The 21,052-nt window shown below is 47.3% G+C and overlaps 1 protein-coding gene across 3 annotated transcripts in view; it reads right to left on the reverse strand.

The window, feature by feature from the left end:
* Positions 1-3,114: 3,114 nt before the first annotated feature.
* The window catches only part of LOC145338628 (voltage-dependent L-type calcium channel subunit alpha-1S-like), a 421,023-nt gene continuing 403,085 nt past the window's right edge, over positions 3,115-21,052 (reverse strand). For 2 of the 3 annotated variants that reach the window (XM_080183005.1, XM_080183003.1), the window contains 2 exons: positions 8,964-9,070; positions 3,115-3,259 (listed from right to left, as the gene is read on the reverse strand). In XM_080183005.1, coding sequence (XP_080039131.1) covers positions 3,222-3,259; positions 8,964-9,070 — 145 coding nt within the window. In that variant the 3' untranslated portion in view covers positions 3,115-3,221. The remainder of the gene's footprint in view (positions 3,260-8,963; positions 9,071-21,052) is intronic. The other variant, XM_080183004.1, reaches the window with a different exon arrangement.

The following is a 21,052-nucleotide window of genomic DNA, read 5'->3' on the forward strand; positions in this document are numbered from 1 at the left end:
AGCAATATCATTGTTTTGGCAGTAAAGTGTCAAAAGCGAATATCTCGCACTATTGCCAAAGTGTCGCCCAAAGCTGACACTTTGGTTATGTCTGCATCTCCTACAGTGGAGCAAATTGAGAAAATCCGCATTGGCTTCAAGAATTTCCCTCAATGCGTTGGAGGGTAATTCCCTCCATGATGCGAACATTGCGGCAAATGATATAACGAAGAACTTTGAAGAAATCCACATCGACTTCCAAAGTTTCTCTCAATCTGATCGATTATGTTCTGGCCAATACTTAATACTCCAATACTTAATACTGCATTTTGACTAACAAGCCCATCTTGCGTCAGTCTGCTTCGACGGGCATTGACATGACAGCAAAGTGCATCTCCCGACGAGCAAAGCATATTGAATATCTGAACATTGACTTCCAACGTCTCCCTTAATGCTATGGATAGCTTTGGGCTAAAATATAACAAACAATCCTGCCTTGTGGCACAGAGTCTGCTGCGACGGCTATTGACAGTGCAGCAAAGTGCATATCTCGATGAGCTGAGCATGATTTCCAATTGATTTCCAATGCCTCGCTGAACGCCGTGTGCAGCTTTTGGCCAAAATGTTGATATTGTGGCAAAGTGTGCATCTCGATCAGTCGTGTATTTCAATGAAATCACATGTTTTTCAATGTTGTTCCGCATGTCATCATGTACAATTTGGCCAAAGGTGACCCATTGGCCATGTCCATATCGCCAAGAGTAGAGCAATTTGAGAAAATCCGCATTGGCTTCAAAAGTTTCCCTCAATGCATTGGAGAGTGATTCCCCATGATGCTAACATTGCGGCAAAGGCATATCTCAACGATATAGCTGAGAACTTTGAAGAAATCCACATTGGTTTCCAAAGTTTCTCTCAATCTCATTGATTGTGTTTTGGCCAACACTTAATTCTTCAGCCAACATTCATACCCTGAAGAATAATGCATTTTGAGTTACTGTCCATCAAGCCCATTGGCGGCAAACAGTCTGCTTCCATGTGCGTTGACATTGCAGCAAAGTGCATTTCCGGATCAGCCAAGCGCATTAAGCAGCTGAACGTTGACTGCCAGTGTTTCCCTTAACGACATGGGGAGCTTTTGGCCAATATGTTGATCCTGCTGCAAAGTGCGTATCTTTATGAGTAGACGATTTTGAGGAAATCCTCATTTCTTTCCAACGTTTCTCCCGATTTCTTCGAGTAACTTTCGCCAGTTGTAGATAATTTGGCAATTGTGCATGTCTTCAAACGTAGAACCCCAAAGTTGATCATTTTGCCAATCTCTTTTTCTCCAAATGTGAAGCAATTTGAGCAAATCAACATTTTCTCCGAAATACCGTTCAATACCTCGGACTCTAATTCCGCATTCATGTTCACATTGTGGCATTTGGAATACCTGGAAGATGTATCAAATAACTTTGAAGTTATCCACATAGCGCCCAAGGTTTCTCCCAATCTGATCGCTTATCTTTTGCCCAATATTGAATGCAGCAAAGGGTGTTTCCAAAAATCATTTTGACGAAATCAACAACAAGTCCATCTTGCGGCACAGACTCTGTTTTGAAGGGAATTGACAGTACAGCAAAGTGAGCTCAACATGAGTACATCCAAATCGATTTCCAATGTCTGTCTTAATGCCGTGTGTCTGCAAGAGTAGAGCAATTTGAGAAAATCCGCATTGGCTTCAAAAGTTTCCCTCAATGCTTTGGAGAGTGATTCCTCATGATGCTAACATTGCGGCAAAAGCATATCTCAATGATGTAACTGAGAACTTTAAAGAAATCCACATTGGTTTCCAAAGTTTCTCTCAATCTCATCGATTATGTTCTGGCCAATACTTAATACTCCAGCCAACATTCATACCCTGAAGAATAATGCATTTTGAGTATTTTCTGTAAGGTAACTTATTGTTGGTCGGGTGGGTGATTATTGATTGTGTGGATTTAAATAAATATTGGTTGTACTAACAAGACGTCTACTCGTAGTTATTTGTCCATCGTATAAGGGTTAAAACAGACTGTGCGGCAGGCAACAATGTATAAATACTGAATTGATTCTTTATGTAAGGGCGGACTTGAGGAAGAATCAGCAAATTGTAACAATGGCTCTCTCAACTCAGGTTTTTGCCAATACTGCATGCAGTCTTTCGTAAATAAAGACAGGTTGTTTTGTCGGAACTAACTTCGTTGAGTCTTTCTAACACAGTCAAGAATCAGGAAAATTTCTACTTCAACAATGGGGTACAGGTCTCTGGCACAGAGTCTGCCCCTGTTGCTCAGAAGGAAAGTGGGGAGAGGAGTAAAGCATTAGTCACTGGGGCCTCCACAGTTAGGAGGACAGATAGGAGATTCTGTGGGAATGAGAAAGAATCATGGTTGGTGTGTTATCTCCCAGGTGCCGGGGTCCATGATGTTTTATGGATGTTCAAAGTTTCAGTCATTTGAGAAAACATGTTTTTGCAGTAAAATTGCTGATCTGCATGAGTTAAGTACTTTTTTGATACAGCACTTCATGTGTGATTTTTTTTAATCTGAAGGTTCAACAATGTTTGCGTCATTTGTGAAAAGTTTAAATTTTCTGGTGAAGGATCAGTTAAGCAGTCTTTTTGTGACAGTATATAAAGGTATATGAATTTTTACGTTCACACATATAAATTCCTGCCATTTCCATCTGAGGATCCAGATTTCAGTTAGATGTGAGATTGCAAGGCGTTTGAGAGCCATGTGTTTTGAACTTTTGTAAATACAATAAAAATCCAAAGGATGTGTCAGCCACTTAGCATTTAATGAGCCTTTTTCACATCAACACATATGTGCCAATACATGACTGGAACACAGCCAAAACGCCCCATCAGAAGGGAGTCACACAATTGCTTAGTTCTTTCAGTCCATCCTCTTGACGTGCAGCTTCTACACAGTTTGCATTCCAGCACCATCTGTAACAGCTGAAATCTCCTACATTTTTAACTTTGGCAACAATGACATTCCAAATACACAAAAATTAAACTAGGAAGTAACTAAGCTTTGGAGAATGACTCCCTTCCCTGCTGAGTCAACAACACTGCTGAGCAATAAGAACGGGCTTCAGGGATGGTCAGTGCAGATCTGTTATTCAATAAGTTCAGCGCCACACTCTCCAATTCTCTGTGATCCATCAAATATACTTTTGGCATCTCACTCACTGTCATTGCCAAGGAAGTGGAGTCACTTGCTAGTCCTTGCAGTCCACGACCATCCAGCATCTTAGAAAGAGAAGCAGAGATATGAGAAATACAAAAATGCACCATTGGTCATTTACAGGAAGTAGAATATGAGGCTGGTTCTTCTGATCTTATGGAATACCAATGTCCTCAGATCACAGTTCAGGGTGAATGGATCAAAATGATACAAAAATAAAATGCTGGGATCATTCAACAGATATGATGTACACTGGACTCTGTGAGTGATATACACTGGACCCAGTGCCCAGTGTATATCACACATGGTCCAGTGTATAGGAATCAGTGTAAATCACATACAGTGTCCAACATATATCACGCACAGGCTCCAGTGCATATTGCGCACAGGCTCCAGGGTAATAAGCACTGGACCCTGTATGTGATACACACTGGAAGGATGTTCTTGCTCTTGAGGGAGTGCAGTGAAGGTTTAAGAACATAACATAAAAAATAGGAGCAGGAGTAGGCCATCTAGCCCTTCGAGCCTGCCCCGCCATTCAATAAGATCATGGCTGATCTGTCGTGGCTCAGTTCCACATTCCCGCCCTCTCCCCATAACCCTTAATCCCCTTGCTTATCAAAAACCCATCAACCCGCGTCTTAAAAATATTTAGCGAGGCAGCCTCCACCACTTCAACGGGCAGAGAATTCCAGAGATTCACCACCCTTTCAGTGAAGAAGTTCCTCCTCAACTCCGTTCTAAACCGTCCCCCCATATCTTGAGGCTGTGCCCCCTAGTCCTACTGTCCTTTCTGAGCGGGAAGCGTCTCTCCACCTCTATCCTATCCATCCCATTCATCATCTTATATGTCTCCAATGAGATCCCCCCTCATTCTTCTAAACTCTAACAAGTACAAGCCTAGTTTATTCAGCCTCTCCTCATAGTTCAACCTCCTCAACTCTGGTATCAGCCTAGTAAGCCTCCTCTGCACTCCCTCCAAGGCCAAAATATCCTTGCGTAAGTGCGGCGACCAAAACTGCACACAGTACTCCAGCTGTGGCCTCACCAATGCCCTATACAGCTGCAGCAAGACCTCCCTACTTTTATATTCAATCCCCCTTGCTATGAAGGCCAGCATCCTATTAGCCTTCCTGACCACCTGCTGCACCTGCAGACTGGGTTTTTGCGACTCATGCACAAGGACCCCAAGGTCCCTCTGCACCGTCGCCTGCTGCAGTTTTTCGCCACGTAAGTAATAGTCCTTCCTACCATTATTCCTACCAAAGTGGACCACCTCGCACTTGCCAACATTAAATTCCATTTGCCAGTTCCTGGTCCATTCGCCCAGCCTATCTAGATCCTTCTGCAGACTCTCCACACCCTCCGCGCAATTTGCCGTTCCACCAATCTTGGTGTCATCAGCAAATTTCGACACCATACACTCGGTTCCCTCCTCCAGATCATCTATATAAATGGTAAATAGCTGAGGCCCCAGCACCGACCCCTGGGGCACTCTACTAGTCACCAACCGCCAATCCGAATAGCACCCATTAACCCCCACTCTCTGCCTCCTATTTGACAACCAATCCTCTATCCATGCTAATACCCTACCCCCAACTCTATGCCCCCTTACCTTCTGCAATAACCTCTTGTGAGGTACCTTGTCAAACGCCTTCTGAAAATCAAGAAAGGCCATATCCACTGGCTCTCCTCTATCCACCGCCCTAGACACATCCTCATAGAACTCCAATAAATTTGTCAGACACGACTTCCCCTTATCAAAACCGTGCTGCGTCTGCTCTATCAAGCAATTCCCCTCAAGATGCCTCGCTATTTCCTCCTTGTTGACGGATTCTAACATTTTACCTACAACAGACGTTAAACTAACCAGCCTATAATTCCCTGCCTTTTGCCTGCCACCCTTCTTAAACAACGGCGTAACATTAGCCGCTTTCCAATCTTCCGGCACTTCCCCATAATCCAGCGACGTTTGGAAAATAACCACCAAGGCATCCACTATCACCTCCGTCATTTCTTTCAGAACCCTCGGATGCATTCCATCCGGTCCTGGGGACTTGTCCACAATCAGTCCCTCCAGTCTGTCGAGCACCACCTCTCTAGTAACAATAATGTTGAGACCCTCCAGTCCTACTACCTTTCCATCGCTAACACCCGGCAAATTATTCACGTCCTCCTCCGTGAAGACCGAAACAAAAAAGTTATTCAAGACCTCAGCCATTTCCCCATCCCCTATCACTAAGTCTCCTCTCTCATCCTCTAAGGGTCCAACATTCACCCTAGCCAGCCTCTTCCTTTTTATATATTTATAAAAACTCTTGCTATCCTTTTTTATATTAAGCGCTAGCCCAGCTTCACAGTTTCTCCTACTTTGTCAATCTTTGTTGACATTTAAACCTCTCCCAATCCTCTTCTCGCCCACTACTCTTAGCTACTCTAAACGCCTCTGCTTTTAATTTAACACTTTCCTTCACCTCCTTCGTTATCCACGGCTTATTACCTCTCCTCCTACGGTCCTTTTTAACCATCGGAATAAATTTCTTCTGAGCACCAAGAAAGATCTCCTTAAAGATCCTCCACTGCTCCTCAGCAGACCTACCTTCCAACGCGCTCCCCCAGTCAACATTCGCAATCCTACCGTACTCCCCTCTGTTCAAACAAAGGACGCGTGTCCTGGAACCCACATTCTCCTCCTCCATCTGCACCAGAAACTCCACCATACAATGATCACTCTCCCCAAGAGGATCCTTCACCACAAGGTCCCTAATTCTACCCGCCTCATTACATAACACCAGATCCAAGATAGCTCGCTCCCTCGTCGGCTCCAACACACACTGTTCAAGGAAACTATCCCGGCAGCATTCCAAGAACTCCTCCTTGAGCCCACCGCGTCCAACATGGGTCGACCAATCAATATGTAGATTGAAATCCCCCATAATTACGGCCGTCCCATTCCTGCACGCCGCACTTATTTGCGCGTTAACAGCCCGCCCCACCTCCAGATCATTATTCGGGGGCCTATAGACGACACCCACCAGCGTCCTCCTCCCTTTGCCGTTCCTAATCTCCACCCACAACGATTCCACTTTCTGCTCTTTGGTTACTATATCATCCCTTGCTACCACCCTGATGCTATCCTTAATCAGCAGAGCTACACCCCCCCCTTTTTCCTCCCGCCTATCCTTCCTAAACACTTGATACCCCTGGACATTCAGCTCCCAGTCCCTGTCACCTTGCAGCCATGTCTCTGTAATGGCCACCAGATCATATCTATTTGTGCTGATCTGCGCCACCAGCTCATCCACTTTATTCCGAATGCTTTTTACCAGGCCGATTCTGGGGATGGTGGGACTTTTATGAGGAGAGATTGACTAGGTTAGGATTGTTTTTGCTGGAGTTCAGATGAACGAGGGGGGGATCTCATAGAGACTTATAAACTTCTAACAGGACTAGACAGGGTAGGTGCACAAAGGATTGTCCCAATGGGGAATAAAGTGCTGGGATCATTCAACAGATATGGTATATATTGGGCACTGGCTGTGATATACACGGACCCTTGTGTGATACACTGACCCCATGTATGATATACACTAGGCATTGTGAGTGAAATACACTGACCCTGTGTGTGATATGCACTGGGTATGATATAGAACAAAGAACAAAGAAAATTACAGCATAGGAATCTCCAGGCCTGCAGTAACCAAGCTGCCTGATTTAACTAAAACCCTTCCTGGGACTATATCTCTCTATTCCCATCTTACTCATGTATTTTTCAAGACGCCCTTTAAAAGTCACTACCTTATCCGCTTCCACTACCTCCTCCCCCCACAATGAGTTCCAGGCACCCACCACCTTCTGTGTAAAAAATCTGTCTCGTACATCTTTAAACCTTGCCCCTCGCACCTTAAACCTGGGCCCCCTAGTAACTGACTCTTCCACCCTGGGAAAAAGCTTCTGACTATCCACTCTGTCCATGCCTCTCATAATCGTGTAGACATCTATCTGTTGCCCCTCAACCTCTGTCCTTCCAGTGAGAACAAAGGTCATCAATCATCTTTGTCACTTCCTAGAAAAACTTGATCAAGTTAGTGAGATATGACCTCCCCTTCACAAAACCATGTTGCCTCTCACCAATTTGTCCCCTTATTTCCAAGTAAGAATAAATTCTATCTCGAAGAATCCTCTCCAATAATTTCCCTGCCACTGATGTAAGGCTCACTAGCCTGTAATTACCTGGATTATTCTTGCTACCCTTCTTAAACGAAGGAACAACATCAGTTATTCTTCAATTCTCTGGAACCTCCCCTGTAGCTAGTGAGGATACAAGGTTTAAATGTCAACAAAGATTGACAAAGAAGTTGATAAAGGAGGGTAGGAGAAGCTATGAAGCTGGGCTAGCACTTAATATAAAAAAGGATAGCAAGAGTTTTTATAAATATATAAAAAGGAAGAGGCTGGCTAGGGTGAACGTTGGTCCTTTAGAGGATGAGAAAGGGGAGCTAGTGGTAGGGGGTGGGGATATGGCTAAGGTCTTGAATAACTTTTTTGTTTCTGTCTTCACGGAGGAGGACGTGAATAATTTGCCGGGTGTTAGCGATGGAAAGGTGGTAGGACTGGAGGGTCTTAATGACATTACTGTTACTAGAGAGGTGGTGCTCGACAGACTGGAGGGGCTGATTGTGGACAAGTCCCCAGGACCGGATGGAATGCATCCGAGGGTTCTGAAAGAAATGGCGGAGGTTATAGTGGATGCCTTGGTGGTTATTTTCCAGACGTCGCTGGATTCCGGGGAAGTGCCGGAAGATTGGAAAACGGCTAATGTTACGCCGTTGTTTAAGAAGGGTGCCAGGCAAAAGGCGGGGAATTATAGGCCGGTTAGTTTAACGTCTGTGGTAGGTAAAATGTTAGAATCCGTCACTGTGTGATATACACTGGAGCCTGTGTGTGATATACAATGGACCCTGCGTGTGATATATGCTGGATCCTGTGTGTTATGTGCTAGACCCTGTGTATAATATATGCTGGACCCTGTGTGTGATATACGCTGAACCCTGTCAGTGATACGCACTAGTCCCTGTGTGTGATATACATTGGGTCCTTAGAGTGACACACACTGTACCCTGTGTGTGATAATACATTGGAGTCTGTGAGTGACTATACACTGGACCATGTTTATGATATACACTGGACCTTATGTGCGATTTGCACTGGACCTGTCTACATTGCCCATTACCCCGGCGATACCCTCAGCCATCTGTGTGATATACCTTGGGCCATGTGAGTGATATCTGCTGGATGCTGTTAGTGATTATTGTGGACCCTGCGTGTGATATACACTGGACTCTGTGACTGATGTACACTGGAGCCAGTGTGTGATATACACTGTAACTTGTTTGTGATACATACTGGATCTTATGTGCGATTTGCACTGGACCCTGTGGATGATATACCCTGAGCCATCTGTGTGATATACCTTGACCATGTGAGTGATATATGCTAGATCCTGTGTGTGATATACACTGGACATTGTGTGTGATATATGCTAGACCCTGTGTGTGATATGACCATGTATGTTATATACATAGGGTCTGTGAGTGATGTATACTTGACACTGTGTGATTATACACTGGCTCTGGCTATGTTATACTCTGGACATTGTGAGTGAAGAGACATGGTACACTGTCAGTGATAAAGACACACCCATTATTTATCCTCAACTTCCTATAATTCCCTTGGCCCTTTAGATTGGCAGGTGGCTACTCCAGTTACCTCTTTGCTGTGTTGTTGCAATGTTGGTTGTGTTCTTTATCGTGGCGCCCTCTTTGTGAGTGTTGTTTCTGGGAAAGCTTTCTGCACTGGCCAGATTGGATAAAACTCTGGAGAAGGAACAATAGCTGATTGGTCTGTGCTCTACTCACACACCCACGTGCAAGAAGTCTCAAAACCAAAGACAAGATGGAGGCAGTGGTATGGACATGAACCTAATAAACCCAGAGGCCCTGGCTTTATGCTCAGGGAACCAAGGATCAATGACCAGGGGGCATGATATATGGTAAGGGACAGGAGGTTTAGAGGGGTGTGAGGAACAGCGTTTTTACCCAGAAGGTGATGGGAATCTGGAAACTACTCCTTGAAAGGGTGACAGAGACAAGAACTCTCACAACGTTTAAGAAGCATTTGGATGAGTACATGAAATGCCATAGCATACAAAGCCATGGGCCAAGTGCTGGAAAATCTGATTAGAATAGAATCATAGAATCCCTACAGTACAGGAGGAGGCCATTTGGCCCATCTAGTCTATACTGAACACAATCCCAACAAGACCCTATTCCTCCAACCCCAAGCATTTACCCTGCTGATCCCCTCGACACTAGGATCAATTTAGCATGGCCAATCAACCTAACCTGCACATTGGACCTGATTTTACCATCAACTAACTTGATAAAGTCAGGCATGAGGCGACATAGTGTGATCCGTGCCCACCTCTGTGTTGGTTCTCCCTTTACAAAGGCCCAAAAATGGCCACGACCGCATCAACGATTGGGACTGTGCCCAAAACAGGCATGATGGCAATTTAAATGTATTTGCAAGCATTTAAATTGGCTTAATGGGCTGCATATCCAACTTTATCAGCACTTCCCCCTTTACCACTGCTTTCGCCAATCTGAATTCGGCACGAAGTAGACATGCTCCATATAAGTCTGATTCTGGCACTCCATTATTGAGGGTCAGTGAGGAGTTAAGTGCCTAGTGTCCGATGGCTCTCTGCTTTCTTTCTCGGGTTGGTGGGGGCTCTGCGAGTGTTTGAGTGTATGTGTGTGCGTGGGGGGGGTGTGTTGGGGGTTGCAGAGACTGTTACTGAGCCCCGATGTCCAAACTGCAGCAGGGACCTGGGTGTGAGCACTGGCTTCAGGGCTTGTGGATGCTACTGGGTACTAGTGCACTCAGCACTCTGCCAGCTGAAGGACACGAACAAATTGCATTGCTGCAGTCTCTCAACATTTAAGGAGCTGTGATTTTGGGGAGCATGTGGCCAGGAGAATGGGGGGGGGGTCTGTGATTTGTGGGAGAATGTGGCTGGGGGAATAGAGGATCATTGATTTTGGATGTGGCTGGGAGAAATGGGCAATATAGACAGTGACTGTTGATGGGCTAAGGGCAAGCAGTGTTCCTTAACCTCTGTCTGTGTTCCTCTCCATCTCCAACACCCCCACTCCCTTCAGAGTGACGAGGTGACTTTTGCAATGCAACCAATTGATTTTGCTATTCTTTTGGTTGCTGCTGGAGCTAAGGAGGACGAGCAGGAGGAAGAATTGTAGGCACAGGAGGACCAGGCCTGACCACTTTCAGGAGTAGAGGCAGATGACCAGTGGAGGCAGGAGGTGGCCCAGAAGGTGTGCACAGGAGAAGGAGTGAGCAGAGACTCTGGCAGTTCCAAGCACGAGTATCATTTGGACAGATGTCAGATATTGTGTGCTGCTGATGGCTTCGCCTCTGAAAGGAGACAGTGCAACACCTCTGCCGCCTGTTGCAGGACCTGGCACCTAGAAGCAGAAGGGGGTACACACTTGCGGTGACTGTCAAGTTGACGGCTGCTCTGAACTTTTATGCAACTGGTTCCTTCCAGACCCCTAGCGGAGATGTATGTGGCATTTCCCAGTCAGCAATGCACACCTTATCAAGTAGGTCATGGAAGCCCTGTATGTCTGGGCAGGACATTACATCAAATTTAAACTGGACCAGGCCCATCAGGAAGCCCAGGCTGCAGGGTTCGCAACCATTGCGGGGTTATCTAATGTACAGGGGGCCATTGACTGCACCCACATCACCCTCAAGGCCTCTCTGCAGAATCCATAAAGATTCATCAGTAGAAAGGGATTCCACTCCCTGAATGTCCAACTGGTCTGTGACCACAATACAAACATTATATATGTCTGTGCAAGACACCCAGACAGCATGCAGGACAACTTCATTGTCAGGAGCTCTGACATTCCGGAGGCATTTTAGGAGGAGCTCAGGCTGTAGGGGTCGCTCGTGGATGATATGGGTTACTCACTTCAGGCATGGCCGATGATGCTTTTGTGGAGGCCAGTGACTGAGGTGGAGACCCATTATAATGAGGCCCATTTAGCCACCTGCACGATAGTGGAGAGGTGTATTGCGCTCCTCAAAATGAGATTCCGGTGCCTGGATCGCTCTGGTGGAGCCCTACAATACAGCCCCCTGGTTTCCTCCCACATTGTGGTGATTGTGCACAATTCGCCAGTGGATTGAGCGGAAGAGACCAATGGAAGGTCCAATGGTCAAGAAGGCAGTCTCTGCAAGTATTGTGGAATGTGAAGAGCAGGACAAGACCTGGACAAGTCCTGGTCATCCACTGTGCCTAGTCCCACCTCCAGCCGTCTTGACTCTTGTCTTGTTACTGGATCTAGATAGGAATTGGGAACTGAGAGTGAGGCTGACGCTGCGCAACTCTCCCTCACTTTAATCCAAATCAAGCGCTGGTTTCGACACCATCATCATCATCATGTGTCTTGTTCAACGCTTGAAGTCCTGTGGCGATGGGCGAGTGGCGAAGCAGCAGGTGTGGATACACTGGGAGATGTAGCCACCTGTTCGCAGATGGCTCAGATCTAATGGTTGTTTTCCGCTGACCGAAGCAGCAGTGAAACTCAGTGTCTTCCTGGGCGATTGAGCAGTCCTCTTCAGGAACGCACTGCTCACCTCCGTAGAATGAGGAAGGGGCTAGAAAAGATGCCTTAAACATTGTCTGCTTCACTACACCCTGGCCAGTTTACCGCAGCTGGCGGGAATCCCATCTTGCGGTCGAACACACAAAATAAAACATAAGGTGACACCGCTCACCATTGGCACTTGGAACGTGCGCATGCTTTTGGACAATCCTACAGCAGACAGACCAGAGAGAAGAACTGGAGGTGGATACACTTTTCTCTGGAGCGGTTGTGGCAGCGATGAGTGTCGTGATGCTGGAGTTGGATTCGCCGTCAGGAGTCACCTTGTTCGGAAGCTTGATAGTCTACCCAAGGGTGTGAACGACCTGTTTATGACATTACAGCTTCTGCTACAGAACAGAAGTCAAGCCACCCTGATCAGCGCCTATGCCCCCACAATGAACAACCTGAACAAGATGAAAGACAAGTTCTACAAAGAACTAGACACCTTACTATCAGCAGTGAGCAGTATCGACAAGCTGATTTTTCTTGGCGATTTCAATGCAAGAGTAGGGTGTGATGCTACAATCTGGCAGGGAGTCATGGGGAGGCATGGAGTGGGCAAGTGTAACAGTAACAGCCTACTTTTAATGAAGACCTGTGCAGCACATGTCCACCTCATCACCAACACAATCTTCCGTCTGCCTACCCGTAACAAGACCTCCTGGAAGCACCCCCGCTGTAAGCATTGGCGTCTTATCGACTATGTCATTGTCAGGAGAAAAGACAGGCAGGATGTCAGAGTGACCAATGCCATGTGTGGTGTTGACTGCTGGACAGATCACAGGTTCATTGTCTCCTAAATGAGGCTCCACATCAGACCCAAGAGGTGACCACATGGAAGTAAGGTTATGAAAAGAATCAATGTGGCCAAGCTAAAGAACCCCAGCATAGCTTCAGCACTGGCTGAAGACTTAGAAATCAAGCTCACTGTCCTACACCTCAGAGGCAGTGCTGAGGACGACTGGGAATGCTTCAGGAATGCTGTCCATTCATCTGCACCGAAGATGTTCGGGAGCTCTACCCGCAAGCAGCATGATTGGTTTGATGAGAATGATGAGGAGATACAGGCTCTACTTGTTGAAAAGCACCGTCTTCATTGGGCCTGTCAGAACGACCCATCATCAGCTGCCAAGAAAAATGCTTTTACCAGTGCTCGCAGGACAGTCCAGAATAAACCGCGTAAAATGCAGGATGCCCGGCTGAGCGCCAAGGCAGATGAAATACAGGGATACGCTGACAGAAACAACTTGAAACGGTTCTATGAAGCCCTCAACACTCTCTACAGACCTCAATCTCTCAGGAGTTCCCCCCTCCTAAGTACAGATGGTACAACTCTCATTACAGAGAGGGCTCAGATCCTGCAGAGATGGGCTGAACACTTTGAAGCCGTCCTCAACCGACCGTCGTCTATTAACAATGAGGCAACAGACACAATTCCCCAGGTTGATATCAACAACACCATGGATAACCCACTGGTTGTAGCCGAAGTCACGAAAGCTGTCAGCCAGCTATCCAGTGGCAAAGCCCCAGGGGCAGATGCCATACCCGCAGAGACGTATAAAGCTTCTGGTCCTGCACTTATCAAGAAGCTCACCGAGTTGTTCCAGTCCTTTCGGAAGCAAGGATCCATTCCTCAGGAACTTAAAGATGCTTCCATCGTACACCTCTACAAGAGGAAGGGCAATCGGCAAATATGCGACAATCACCGAGGAATCTCGCTGTCCTCCATCACAGGAAAAACCCTTGCAAGAGTCCTGCTAAATCGTCTGGTCACTCATCTGGAGCTGGGCCTGCTTCCAGAGTCACAGTGTGGATTCCACAAAGGTCGTGGGACTACTGACATGATTTTTGCTGCACGCTAACTTCAGGAGAGGTGTAGGGAGCAGAATCGTGAGCTCTATAAAACCTTTGTTGACCTTGCAAAAGCCTTTGACACTGTCAACCAACAAAGCCCGTGGAGGATCATGTCAAATTTCGGCTGTCCCCCAAATTCATTCAGATGGTACGCCAGTTTCATGATGGCATGATGGCCAGAGTACTGGATGGCGGAGAATCGTCTGAGGCATTCCCAGTCACCAATGGTGTCAAACAGGACTGTGTTCTCACATCCACACTGTTCAGCATGATGTTTACTGCCATGCTGAATGATGCCTTCCAGGACAGTGTTGCTGGAATCAGCCTCAAGTACAGAGTGAATGGGAACCTTTTCAACTGAGTCATCTTCAAGCTATTACCAAAGTGAAAGAGGCTGTTCTGAGAGGCTTTGCTGATGACTGCGTCCTGTATATTGGTTCAGAGCCAGAGATGCAAGTTAGTATGGACAAATTTTCCACGGCTTGTGACAACTTTGAACTCACCTTCAACATTAAAAAGACCGAAGTCATGCACCAGCCTGCTCCTCATGCACCGTACACAGAACCCATAATCACAATCAAAGGGCAAAAACTACAGGCAGTGGACCAGTTCACTTATCTTGGCAGCACCCTCTCCCAAGCAGTGACTATTGATGCAGAAGTTAACTGCAGAATAACAAAGGCAAGTTCTGCTTTTGGTAGACTGTGCTCCACTGTATGGGAACATCGAGGAATCAGCCCAGCAACAAAAGTGAAGGTCTACAGCGCCGTGATACTCACTACCCTCCTGTATGTCTGTGAAACATGGACTGTGTATCGAAGGCATGCAAGACAGCTCAATCATTTCCACATGACTTGTCTTCGCAGAATATTACGCATCAGATAGCAAGACAAAGTACCAGACACTGAAGTTCTCTATACAGCAAGTCTACCATCAGTCCAGACACTGTTGATGAGAGCGCAGACCCGGTGGGCAGGTCATGTTATCCATATGTCAGACGAGCGCATACCCAAGCAGCTCCTTTTTGGGGAACTCTTTGCTGGAAGATGCTCGCATGGAGGGCAGAAGAAACGATTCAAAGACACACTCAAGGCCTCCCTGAAGTCACTTGACATTGACACAACCACCTGGGAAATGCTGGCTCAAAACCGCCCTACCTGGCGCTGCCTCATCCACAAAGGCTGTCAAGCACACGAAGCAAGGTGTGTTGCTGAAGCAGAACTTAAGCGCGAGCTGCGCAAGTCCAGAGCCACCAGCGCAACAACTACAATGTCTACACAAGTCTGTCCAATATGTGCCAGGACATTCCGTGCCCGAATTGGCCTGATCAGTCATCTTTGGATACACCGCAACCAGTCTCAAAATGAGTAATAGTGTCGAGGCCCTCATCGATGACGATGGACGAGCAACACAACAACAACAAAAATTGTGCACAACCTGGCACAGCAGAGAGGTGATCTATTGGAGGAGGACATGGAGCCTGACCAGTCAGGCATCGCTAGGGAGGAGGAGCAAGAGGAGAAGGAAGAAGAGGAACAGCACACTAAGGAACACCACCCAGGCAATGGAAGGCTACTAGCTTGAATGACGCATACAAGGGCGGCGAGGGAGGCCTTGATTACCAGGCAGTTCAGTCGCTAATGGCTTGTGTCTGTGGGTTTCATTCCCCCCCTCCACAAAGACCTTCTTTTATCTCTCGTAACACTGTCACACCAGAGCTTGGGTATGCTGTGTCAGCAAATTTCTTTGGCAGGCAGGAGGGTGATGACGACTTGCTAACCACCATTATGATGATACCCTGGTGCAAACTAGTCTGACTCTTACCTGAGCTCCACATGTGCGCTAGCACCTGGGTCCATGTCTGTGTAGTAGATAAGGGATCTGAAACTCCCATACATGGCCCTGGGGCGGGTGGAGTAGGGGAGGAAAAGGATTTGCTCTGGGAAACCAACAGCTTCCTTTTCTCAGTGACACAGCATTGAGGGGCCGCCCTAACTGACATCAACATGAAGCATCCCTCTGGTAATCATTAATGGAAGAGCATTCCTATTCAAGACAAATCTGAGACAAATTAGTCATGCGTGGGTGGTGAAAAAACATTTAATGATTGCACTAAAGGTTTTAAATAATAAGTTCTAACATAAAAACTTGTGAACGGAAAACATTAAGATGCTTACAGATCTATCTAACTGGTACAGCCCTTCACCTGTGCCAACTTAGTACAACTACAACTTTCTAACCTTATGTGGCCTACGACTATGTCTAGTAACTCCCCAGAATAAACATCGGAGAAGTAGGGGGCTACTTACCTCGCCCCGTTGCCTGTGATGCGCCTGGCAGGCGTCCTCTGGAGGCCCTGGCCGGTTTCCAGGTATCTGGGACTTTTCCATTACACCCTCTTCATCCCACTGCTCATGAGAGGCCCCAGTGTCAGGAAGGGGGAATCAGAAGGTGTTACCACAGCCACAGTCTCTTGGCTGGAAGGCCCCGGTATGGGCTTGAGTCCCTTCTCCTCCCTTAGGGTTCCTGTGGGCCCCTGGGTCATTCCATGGGACAGTGATGCTTCTGCAGTGAGCTCCAAAAGCTGTGGTATCATCTGGCCTGGTCAGTCCTGGAGAACCACCTGCGTCCTATCCATAGTGGTTGAGCCCTCTTGATGGCCACTTGAGTTAGGGTGCACCTGTCAATGGCAACAGCAAGTGCCCTCTGAGACTGGGCCACACCCTGCAGCCCCTCAGCCATGACCCTCTGCAACTGGAAACATTTGCATGGACTGCTGCCGTAGCCTGCTGTGTCTCAGCACTGTCCCACTGGGTCTCCTGCAAGTGCTCAACCTCTCAGCAAGCCTTTCAGCTATGGGCTGCAGAATCTCAAAGCCTGCTGAGTTCCTCAGCTGTGGCCGCTGTGACTTTTCTGTGGCCCTTTGGGACTCCGCTGTGGCCATTGCTTGGAATCTGGCACTGATGGTGAGGATTCCCTGCCCCAGGCTTTCTACTGTAGACGCCGCCCTTGCAGTGTTGGCCTGTGAACCATACAAGACAGGCAATAGCTGGTCCAGCTGAAAGCTTTGGGACTGCTCTCAACAGCCTCACAGTTGGTCCAGTGTGACATTCCCTGGCTGTGTTACATCTCCAGCAGCTGAGGGAGAAGTGATCTTAGAGGCCCAGGATGTAGCCTGGGGCCAGCTGAGTCCTCGCTTCCAGCAGGCCCCGCCATGCCAGAGGCCTCAGACGTTCCCTCCTCTACCCAATGTACATTATCAGATGTGTTATGAGAACAAAGAACAAAAACAGCCTGGGAAACAGGCCCTTCGGCCCAACAAGCCCGCGCCGCCATTTTAATATTACCAGTCCCCCCCTCCACCCATGACGTTTATCTATTGTTTTTATGGCAATCCACATTGAGGGAAACTAATTTAGGGACAATTTATTACTTCCAATCAGCCTAATAGCACACCTTTGGGGTGTGGGAGGAAACCGGAGCACCCGGAGAAAACCCACGCAAGCACGGGGAGAATGCGCAAACTCCCACAGACACTGGCCCAAATCCATATGTCTGCACAGCAAACAGTGATAGTCACTGAGCTGCCGTGTTGCCCAGCATCTGGTCCAGTTTAAGCACACACTAACAACATGAAGTACTAGGCTACTCTCGAACATTCAAGTGCAGCCCAAGTACGACCCATCGCGTGTATGCCCCTCGTTGGACAACAAGGCAGACTGACTTAAAACCTGTGAATTAAAAGAGAAAAAACATTATTATCATACCATATCCTTTTACATTACCAGGGACGTCCCACTGCTAATGAACTTTATTTAAAACAACCCCCTATATCCTCCCATCTCCAACCCACTCATGTGCCTGTCCAAGTTACTCTTAAACAACTCCAGCGTGCCTGCCTCCACCACCTTACTTGGCAGAGCATTCCATACCCCCACTACCCTCTGTGTGAAAAACCTCCCTCTAATATCTGTGTTATACCTCTCCCCCCTCACCTTAAGCCCATGGCCCCTCGTACTGTGTGTCTCTAACATAGGAAATAGCTCACCTCTATTTACTCTATCTATACCCTTCATAATCTTATATACCTTTATTAGATCCCCCCTTAGTCACCGTCTTTCAAGGGAAAACAGCCCCAATTTGCTCAATCTTTCCTCATAACCCAGTCCTTCCATACCAGGCAACATCCTGGTAAACCTCCTCTGCACTCTCTCCAGAGTCTCCACGTCCTTCCGGTAGTAAGGTGACCAGAACTGGACGCAGTACTCCAAATGCGGCAAATACAACTGCAACATTAGACTCCAGCTCTTATATTCTATACCCCTTCCTATAAAGGCTAACATACCATAGGCTTTCTTCACAACCTTCTCCACTTGTACCGCCACTTTCAAAGACTTGTGCACTTGCACCCCCAGGTCTCGCTGCGTTTCTATACTCCTTATGGGCTTACCCTTTATCATATAACTCCCCCTTACATTATTCCGGCCAAAATGCGTCACCTCACATTTATCCGGATTAAACTCCATTTGCCATATATCTGCCCAATATACCAGCCTATCTATATCCCGTTGTATTGCCAGACACTGCTCCTCACTGCCTGCCAATCCAGCCATCTTGGTGTCATCAGCAAATTTGCTGATCACACCACTTACTCCCTCTTCCAAGTCATTTATATACACTACAAAGAGAAGAGGTCCCAGTACTGAGCCCCGTGGCACACCACTAGTGACAGACCTCCAGCTAGAAAAGGACCCCTCCACTACTACTCTCTGTCTCCTCTTAGCAATGATGTGGATGTGCCGGCGTTGGACTCGGATAAACACAGTAAAAAGTCTGACAACACCAGGTTTTAGTCCAACCAATTTATTTGATAGTAAACTCACAAGCTTTCGAGGTTTCCCTCTTCGTCAGGTGAATGGAGAGTTCTGGCCTCGGACAGAGCATATAAAGCACAAACAGTTTAGAGATTACTGATTAGAATGCGAATCTTTACACCTAACCTGCTGTTCAAGTCCTAAAGTGGCTGACAATGTGTGTGGAAGGAGCACTGATCACAGGTTAAAGAGATGTGTATTGTCTCCAGACAGCACAGTAAGTGAGGTTTTGCAAACCCAGGCAAGTCACGAGGGTTACAGATAGTGTGACATGAACCCAAGATCCCTGTTGAGACCGTCCTCATGTGTGTGGAACTTGGCTATCAGTCTCTGCTCAGCGACTCTGCGCTGTCGTGTGTCGTGAAGGCCACCTTGGAGAACGCTTACCCGAAGGTCAGAGGCTGAATGTCCGTGACCACTGAAGTGTTCGCCAACAGGAAGGGAACAGTCTTGCCTGGTGATTGTCGAGCGATGTTCATTCATCCGTTGTTGTAGCGTCTGCATGGTCTCCCCAATGTACCATGCTTCAGTACATCCTTTCTTGCAACGTATCAGGTAGACAATGTTGGCCGAGTTGCAAGAGTATTTACCGTGTACCTGGTGGATGGCATTCTCACGTGTGATGATGGTATCCATGTCGATGATTCGGCATGTCTTGCAGAGGTTGCTGTGGCAGGGTTGTGTGGTGTTGTGGTCACTGTTCTCCTGAAGACTGGGTAGTTTGCTGCGAACAATGGTCTGTTTGAGGTTGTGTGGTTGTCTGAAGGCAAGAAGTGGGGGTATGGGGATGGCCCTGGTGAGATGTTTGCCAAAAGATGCCCTCTTAAGAACAGGATATGGCGTTCGACTCATAGGTCGACAGTTCCAATGCGCCACAGCGAAAAACCGCACCGATTTCCTCAGAAGACAAATACGGGACACAGTGGACAGAGTACCCTTCGTCGTCCAGTACTTCCCTGGAGCGGAGAAGCTACAACATCTTCTCCGGAGTCTTCAACATATCATTGATGAAGACGAACATCTCGCCAGGGCCATCCCCACACCCCCACTTCTTGCCTTCAGACAACCACACGACCTCAAACAGACCATTGTTCGCAGCAAACTACCCAGCCTTCAGGAGAACAGTGACCACAACACCACACAACCCTGCCACAGCAACCTCTGCAAGACGTGCCGAATCATCGACATGGATACCATCATCACACGTGAGAATACCATCCACCAGGTACACGGTAAATACTCTTGCAACTCGGCCAACATTGTCTACCTGATACGTTGCAAGAAAGGATCTCCCGAAGCATGGTACATTGGGGAGACCATGCAGATGCTACGACAACGGATGAATGAACATCGCTCGACAATCACCAGGCAAGACTGTTCCCTTCCTGTTGGCGAACACTTCAGTGGTCACGGACATTCAGCCTCTGACCTTCGGGTAAGCGTTCTCCAAGGCGGCCTTCACGACACATGACAGCGCAGAGTCGCTGAGCAGAGACTGATAGCCAAGTTCCGCACACATGAGGATGGTCTCAACAGGGATCTTGGGTTCATGTCACACTATCTGTAACCCCCGTGACTTGTCTGGGTTTGCAAAACCTCACTCACTGTGCTGTCTGGAGACAATACACATCTCTTTAACCTGTGATCAGTGCTCCTTCCACACACATTGTCAGCCACTTTAGGACTTGAACAGCAGGTTAGGTGTAAAGATTCACATTCTAATCAGTAATCTCTAAACTGTCTGTGCTTTATATGCTCTGTCCGAGGCCAGAACTCTCCATTCACCTGACGAAGAGGGAAACCTCGAAAGCTTGTGAGTTTACTATCAAATAAATTGGTTGGACTAAAACCTGGTGTTGTCAGACTTTTTACTCCTCTTAGCAAGCCAGTTCTCCACCCATCTAGATACCTGGCCTTGTATCCCATGAGCCTTAATCTTTTCTACCAACCTACCATGAGGGACTTTGTCAAACGCCTTACTGAAATCCATATAGACGACATCAACGGCCCGTCCTTTGTCGACCGTTTTTGTCACCTCCTCAAAAAATTCTACCAGATTCGTAAGGCAAGACTTCCCCTTTACAAAGCCATGCTGCGTATCCTTAATCAGATCGCAACGCTCTAAGTGCTCATACATCCTATCCCTAAGAATCCTCTCCACCAACTTGCCTACCACCGACGTCAAACTCACCGGCCTATAGTTATGCTCACCAGAGAGTGACCCAGAAGCCTCACCACTAGCTGGACCCAATGATGTATCAGTATCTGGGATAGTGAACTGCAAGGTTGAAGTTGACACCAAAATGGTGCCACCTTCAAAGATCCCTTCACCTACATCCTCCAAGGACTCATCAAAGCTGCCTGGACCAGAATGGACAGGAGCTGCAGTAGGGGC

Source organism: Carcharhinus amblyrhynchos, unplaced genomic scaffold (genome assembly GCF_965287045.1).
Source record: "Carcharhinus amblyrhynchos unplaced genomic scaffold, sCarAmb.v2.hapA chromosome_113, whole genome shotgun sequence".
Classification (NCBI taxonomy): domain Eukaryota; kingdom Metazoa; phylum Chordata; class Chondrichthyes; order Carcharhiniformes; family Carcharhinidae; genus Carcharhinus; species Carcharhinus amblyrhynchos.